The sequence below is a fragment of the Glandiceps talaboti genome, chromosome 8, assembly GCF_964340395.1.
Source record: "Glandiceps talaboti chromosome 8, keGlaTala1.1, whole genome shotgun sequence".
Classification (NCBI taxonomy): domain Eukaryota; kingdom Metazoa; phylum Hemichordata; class Enteropneusta; family Spengelidae; genus Glandiceps; species Glandiceps talaboti.
The window spans coordinates 15,028,141-15,036,076 of record NC_135556.1 but is presented as its reverse complement, the minus strand read 5'-3'; the positions used below and the strand labels follow the sequence as shown (position 1 = coordinate 15,036,076).

General features: G+C 36.7%; 1 protein-coding gene across 1 annotated transcript; it reads left to right on the top strand.

Annotated features, from left to right (window-relative positions):
* The first annotated feature begins 431 nt into the window (after positions 1-431).
* LOC144439242 (uncharacterized) lies at positions 432-6,147 on the top strand. Its single transcript, XM_078128516.1, has 4 exons — positions 432-1,230; positions 1,381-2,963; positions 3,179-4,428; positions 6,126-6,147. Exons 1-4 carry the CDS (start codon positions 432-434, stop codon positions 6,145-6,147), a joined length of 3,654 nt encoding a protein of 1,217 aa, XP_077984642.1.
* The last annotated feature ends 1,789 nt before the right edge of the window (positions 6,148-7,936 follow it).

Genomic DNA, 7,936 nt, shown 5'->3' with positions numbered 1-7,936 from the left:
ATTTTGTACGTGTATGTGTGAATTGCGCATGCGCGCTTTAGACTTTAAATTCATACCACATATTCTATACTACTTCTGGTGACGTATTTTGTAACAATAGTGACGAAGTCAATAATTAATAATTCAGTAGAAAACGAAAGAAGAAAAACTGATTACATCTACTCACCATCTGCAGCAAATAATACATGCCAGACCTATAATTTTGAAGAAAAAAAATAAAGATGAAAAATAAAAATTTTGCTTACTAAAACGATAGTCATGCCGTTTATATTCTTTCGGTAAAAGGTAAGTTACACGCGGAGGTAACGTGTGCCAAGTGTGCCAAGTACCGCTCCGTAAAAAGCTCGTGTGCTCAGATCAGTAAGTCGAATATTCAGTCACTTTCTGCATAGTCGGGTTTCTAAAGGGACCAAGGATTTGAAGAACCTATTATGTCGGGAAAAGGAAAAGGAAGTGGAGCAAAAACTCGAAGCCAAAGAGTTGACTCTACATCAAGCTCACTCGAGAGAGAACATGGCACCCAGGTACGTGGACCAGGTGACAACAGTATAAATGCAAATGAGGCCACTACTGTAGACGAGAAAGTCGATCTAATTCTTAGTAAGCTGAGAATACTAGATGTCACTGAAGCTCAGCAGGTTGGTTTGTCTCAGGATTTTAAGGCCCTGGAGAGAAAAGTAACAGAACTGCAAACTAGCACTGAATTTTGCCATCACCAAGTCGAAGAAATGACTGAAAAGGTGCTGAGAAATGAAGACGAGCTAGTGAAGCTACGCTTACGTAATACAGAACTTGACGACTACATACGGCGTGAAAACTTGCGTTTCTTTGGAATACAGGAGGAAGAAAAAGAGGATACTGAGCAAGTTCTACGAAACTTCATCTCACGTGAGTTGGAAATTGATGCACAGAAAATAGAGTTCCAACGGGTCCATCGCACCAGAGCAACAAGGAAAGGGAAACCACGTGGTATTATAGCCCGTTTTCTAAGATTTAAAGATCGCGAAGCGGTTAGACGTGCAGGCAGGAAATTAGAGGGAAAACCTTTCTCCATTAGAGAAGATTTCAGTCAACCAACACTAGAGAAGAGACGTAAACTAATCCCGGTGATGAAACGGTTCAGAGAAGAAAATAAACGTGCGGTATTAGTGGCTGACAAACTATTCGTTGATGGAAACCGATATGAACCTCTGCGACACTTCAATACAGAAATAAATGAGTCAATTCGCGGTGAATAGGACATAACTAGAGCGAATAGAGACACAAATTGTATACGTTTCTGTTCCTGGAATGTTCACGGACTGGGAGAAAGAGGTGATAAACTTGAAGACGAAGACTTTTTAACAATAATTAACGGTTATGATGTGATCTTTCTTTCAGAGACGTGGATGACCCCTCAGGTCAATATAGACATACCTGGTTTTACTTATCACATAAATTCTCGTAAACAAAAACATGCCAGAGCAAAGAGAGAATCAGGAGGTTTGCTTGTATTAATCAGAGATTGTTTAGTAAAGTGTATCGATATTATTGAAAATGATGTTGAGGATATGATTTGGATGCGTTTAAAAGCTGGAAAATGTGGTTTAATCCAGGATGTATATATATGTGGGATTTATGTAGCACCGGAAAATTCAACTATATATCGAAATAGAGACCAGGACCAATTTGAATTATTGGAGCGTTTTGTTGCAAATTTTTATAATAAAGGTGATATTATTATTTGTGGAGATTTAAATGCACGTACAGGAGAATTGCCCGATTTTGTTGTATCAGATAGTGCAAATCACATACCTCTTCCGAGTTACTATGAAGTAGATGAAACAAGTGTACTTAGAAAGAATATGGACAAGAAAGTAAATAGATTTGGTGAACGACTTATAGAATTATGTTTACAGTCAAAGCTTAGAATCGCAAATGGTAGACTTGGGAATGACTTGGATGGAAATTTCACATGTTACCAGCCAAGGAGAGAAATAGAGGATACAAATTCTAACTTCAGAGGAATGAGTACAGTTGATTATGTTTTAGCATCTGAAACTATATTGCCAGAAATTTGTGAATTTACTACACATGATTTAACTATTCATTCTGACCATGTCCCATTGTCTTTCACTATTAGTGGTTCAAGTGAATATCGTATGTCTTTTCAGCATTGTAATGTAAATTCTGCACAAGTTAACCCCAATGTAGAACACCTGGCATTTTGCTGGAAAGAAGATAGCAGAGAGAGTTTTGTAAATGAGCTAAATCTGAATAAGTCTGCAACATTTATGCATGCATACCTAAACACTTCATATGACCCAGACGTACAGGGAGTAGAACTAGCTACAGAAAGTCTCTTAACATTTCTGCAGGGCACTGCTAAAAATTGTCTGTCGAGCAAACTTAGGTTTGGAAAAAAGAGAGAAAAAGTCAATCAAAATCGTAAATCTTGGTTCGACAATGAATGTAAGTCTGCCAGAGATCGCTTTAAACATGTTTGCAAGAAATTCAGATCTCCAACTAGACTAAAAGAACAAGAATACCTGAATGCCAGGAATTCGTATCGGAAATTGAAAAGGAAGAAAAAATACATGGCAAAATTAAAGACCCTAGCTGATCTAGAAAATTCATGCACTACAAATAGAAATACTGATAAGTTTTGGGCAAAGTTGAAGCAAATGCAAGAGACAAGATCAGGGAAACCCAAACATATCTCGTCAAAAATAACAGGTGATCAATGGTTTGAATACTTTACAAATTTAGCACAACCACCAGTCAGTAATTGTTTCGATGAAAACTTTCATGCCGGAGTAAACAAAGAATTGTCTGATTTTCTTTCTCATGAACCACACAATAACGATTTGCTTGACAGACAGATTACAGATGTTGAGTTAGAAAAAGCATTAAGTGTGCTGAAAAACTCAAAACAGCCAGGCACTGATGCCATTTTAAATGAAATGTTAAAAGCATCAAATGCTGTATTAAGACAGTGCATTCTAAAGTTGTTTAACTTAATATTGGATTGCGGCCACTTTCCTGAAGATTGGGCCTTGGGGATTATCACAAGAAAGGAAGTATTCACGAGCCAAATAATTATCGTGGCATTTCGCTGCTTAGCTGTTTGGGAAAGTTGTTTACCGTTATCTTAAATGAGAGAATTAAAGACTGGGATAGTGATGTAAATTTCTTGAAGGACAACCAGTCTGGTTTCAGAAAGTATCATTCTACTGTGGATAATATATTAATTTTGAAAACACTTATTGAGAAAATGAGAGTTGAGAAAAAGAAATTGTATGTTTGTTTTATTGACTTTCAAAAAGCCTTCGACTACGTTGATCGAGCAGGACTTTTTGTGAAACTGATAAAGTCGGGAATAAAAGGGAAATTTATGAAGGTGTTGATAAGCATGTATAACTCTGTTAAGTACACCGTTAAGTTACCAGGTGGTCTGTCAACAAGTTTTAAGTCAGATGTGGGTGTACAACAGGGTGGCATACTTAGCCCTATTTTGTTTGCGTTTTTCTTAAACGATGTCGAAGACTGTTTGAATAGGCCACCTTTCCAAGGTATTACTTTAGGTGATTATAATTTATCATGCCTGCTTTATGCAGATGATAGCATAATTGTTTCCACATCACGACAGGGTCTTGAATTATTGCTTTCAAGATTTGAAAACTATTGTAATAGTTGGCGTTTACTTGTAAATGTAGTCAAAACCCAGGTTGTTGTTTTTAACAGAGATTTGTTCTCAAATGAAAACGACCAGACAGACTTTGTCTTCAATGGTCAAGGTATAAAGACAGTAACGAGATATACATATTTAGGTATAGTTTTTACAGAGAACGGGTCTTTTAAAGCTGCTTTTAAACAGCTGGCCGATAAAGCGTCAAAAACTATTTTCTCGGTCCGAGCGGCACTGGGAAATGAATTATCACCTAAACTGTACATGAAGATTTTTGACACCAAAATACTTCCAATATTAAATTACGCAGCTGCTGTACTTGGTAATTTACATGTTAATTTGCTCGAAAATATCCAAATCAAATGGGCAAAGTTTATTCTTGGAGTTCCACAACACACAACAAATGCAGCTATTCTAGCAGAGCTTGGAAGATACCCAGTAGAGCTTGGTCGACAATTAGATATCATACGTTTTTGGCACAGAACATCGAAGTTACCATTTGATAGACTTTCTCATAAAGCACTAAACGACGTAATAACCCTCGGCGAAAGTGGAAAATCAAAATGGGCAAGGTCTATCAAGGGGGTGATTTTCAATGCCTGTGACCAGGGAACATTGTGGAGTAATCCTTTGAGCATTTGCATTGGAAAATGTATAAGTGAAAGGGTACAATCTCTGAAAGGTGAATATTTTTGTGAATGGAAAAAACAAGTTTTTGATGATAACCGTAGAAACCCAACGCAACGAAATAAACTTAGGACGTATAGAACATTTAAACCCAACATTTATTTTGAACCATATCTTGTTATTTTGAAAAGTTTTCAACTCCGACATTTTTATACAAAGTTTAGATGCTCCTGTCATAAGTTAATGATCGAAATGGGCAGATATATAAATATACCAGTAGAAGATAGAATATGCTGTGTGTGTGACTCCAATGAAGTGGAGTCTGAAATTCATTTTTTGATAAGTTGCTCTAGGTACAGTCAACAAAGGCAGAGTTTCTTTCAAACGATATCCACTATTTACTCTGATTTTATGGATAAGGATGACAAGACTAAGTTCATCGTAATAATGTCAAGTATAGATAAAACTATAGTAGTGACGACTGCAAAATTTATAATAGATTGTTTCAGGATCAGGGACAGTATTTGATCTCCTTTTTTGTTTGCATTGTAGTCTTTTATATAAATTATATTTATTTCTCAGCTGTTTTGTGATTTTGGCTCACGTGACCTCCTTTATTCGTTCTTATGTATTTATGTAAACCTCCTCCGGGGATAAACGGAGGTATGTTCCGTTATTGGAATAAAGAAAGACTATACTATACTATACTATACTATCGCGTGGACGTATCTAGACAGTTACTGGAGGTCCCTGGGCATTTCATAAGTTACAACTGTCCAAGAATCACAGAAATTACAAGACAGTGCTTATCGTGATTCAAGGAAAATTTCAAATCTTTCAAACAACGACAAATGGACTTGAACATTGTACAACGAAATGTTGTATAGCATGTACGTATAAGTCAAAGTTCAATATGCATAAAGTACTGTAATGTTAGATTACATGTACAGGTAGTATAGTTTGGCGGGAATCAGACTCTAAACATACACTTTACGGGTCAATGCCATTGGCGGACACATGTTCTTTGATATTTTGTTTTACTTCGGGATCATTGGTACCATGTGGATTTTTCTATCGCCCCCTCATACCACTGCATTAACGGGTTATCTTGAAAGATGTACAGGTTTGGGAGAAATACGGCTACATTAGATAGTTTCGTACAAAGTGTGACACCATAAGGAGACTTATTCTGAGTTGGTCTGGTTTATTGTACTACAGGAATACACCGTCAATCAATACATGTTTGCCATTTTCCTTAAATTTCTAGCTGGTCCAAACCCCAGTAAATTTCAATCCAGTCTGCCCACTAGTTTTGGAATTAAACTTCGGATCATTGACGAAAAAAGCCACATTTTTGACCTAATTTGCATATTACCGACATATAGAATCACACGAACAAATCGTAATCTACACACCCACGCCCTAAGGACGTCCTCCCACCCCAAATGTCAGGCCAATCTGCCCAGTAGTTTTTGACGCAATAAAACGAACATCTCTTGACAATGAACAGCATAATTTCAAGCTTATAAAGGTGGAGTATTCGTAACACAACAGTTACTCAGGAAAAGTCTATCTTTATTAAAATGATCTTTTGTAAACTTACCTGTAGCTGGACGACGGAGAATAGTAATAACCAATGCAGTGGGATACCCATCTTCCTCTGAAAAGTTTCTTTGTGTTAGTCAGCCTCTGTAGACACACCAACTATTTCAGAAGGGGACCGTTCTCTTTTTAAATACACTCTCAGTCTCCAGTTTCCATTGTCATAATTAGCATGAATTTAAATATATTGTATTCATGCATTAATATATTTTATTCTGCTTAATTCCAGGGATAAATCGAGAGTTGAATGACCGAATTTAGGGAGCATTCAGTTTTTACGAGGGGGGGGGAAAGCAAATCAGAGGGGGTGGATCACCTCAATTTAGTAGTCAAAGAAGGGGGGTTAGGCCAAAAAAAGAATTGTTCCCGGTTCGGACAGTTTGTCTAAAAAAAATATGGTGTGACGACGCGGGGTTTTTTTTCTTTCTTTTTTTAATTCTCAACAAACCTGTCACTCAGTCTACTATTTATGACAGTTACTGTTCATTTTATGCAATACTTTAGAGCAAGGGGCAGCTGCAGATGTCATTTGCTTGTTTATGATTTGCTCTGCAGTTGTCTGCACTGAAGTAGGGGGGGGGGGGTTATTTTTGTATTTTCCCGCAGATCTACAGACTGCATGGGCTGGTCAAACACTAACGAAAAAAAGACCGATGAGAGGGTATTTAAGACTAGTGATGCGGCGGCTGACTAAAAACAATTCTATCTTCTGTTTTGACCTTATAGTCTTATTTTCAATAATATTTTAATTTGTGGCGCTATATCAAACTAAACCCCAGAAACGGTCGTTAATCTTGTAAATTTGCAAAATTTCTTGCGGCTTCACACGTAGATATATGAAAAGTGTGAAAACTGGATGGTATCAACAAACTCATCTGGTTTTCGTCCTGTTAAGAGAGGATGATCAGGTATATATATGCAATGAGGTTAACATTACGACTAGGGCCACACAATATATACCGGAGAGTAAACTTGCTAAATAATTGGGCTATATTCAAGAATTCTTTGGCTTTACGGATTTAAAGGTGATTGTAAATTACCCCATGTAACGAACTTAAAAATGTTCTTTATAATTTCCCCGCTTTTAATAGCGGGGTAATAGTATTTTTGAGAATGTGTCTATTTCGAGTGTACTGTTATGTCTCGTCACGCTATTGAATATGTAGATTGCCCGCATATCACAGTAGTGATGCTACTAAACATATAATAGATAGTCAACGAGTTGGGGAGGGTTATACTATATTGTTTTATTGTAACTGGAACAAAAGACTCGAATAATTGTATATGTTGCAGTTCATGCGTTTTTGACACACTCTGGATATAGCGTTAGACTGATTGGATGGACGTAGCTCTTCCTCGTCCGATCTCAGCGCTACCTATCTACTGAAATAAAGTCACATTGTTTATTCTCAATATTCGGTCTACAAGGTGCTTCTATACATTTTACTATACATTCCACTATTTGATAATATTCAAATAAAAAGAACAAGTGTATGTATGATGTTTTTAAAAAGTTTTCTCCGTGGGAGGAGAGAACCTTTCGCACATATCCTCACCAGCAACCATCATAGTTACGATGTACACGTCTTCCCTAGTTCCACCCCAAAAACTTGGCTGTATTAATAATTACTAATATATCAATACCCCAAATCAAGATTGAAGGTAAAATCACTACATAGTGGCTTAGCTTGCACTCTGACAAACAAACAAACAAACAAACACACAAACAAACATACATACATACATACATACATACATACATACATACATACATACATACATACATACATACATACATACATACATACATACATACATACATACATAAAAACAAACAAACAAACAAACAAACAAACAAACACGACAAAGGAAAATAAAGGTAACGCAATACAACTGCTTTGTCGCTGCATATTTTAAAAGTATGTTGGACGACATTCAGTTTTGTTGACGAAAGTTTCAGAATGGGAATATGCAGTGCTGGACGAAATAGACTGAGTACATTCAGAGACTTCGTACGAGATCGAGTTACTGAGTTCTATG

Excerpts from the sequence above, each read along its gene's own strand:
- LOC144439242 (XM_078128516.1), top strand. The coding sequence starts at position 432 with ATGTCGGGAAAAGGAAAAGGAAGTGGAGCAAAAACTCGAAGCCAAAGA. Across the intron at positions 1,231-1,380 it reads AATAAATGAGTCAATTCGCG|AGACGTGGATGACCCCTCAG; the intron begins GTGAATAGGACA and ends TCTTTCTTTCAG. Across the intron at positions 2,964-3,178 it reads TGTTAAAAGCATCAAATGCT|GACAACCAGTCTGGTTTCAG; the intron begins GTATTAAGACAG and ends AATTTCTTGAAG.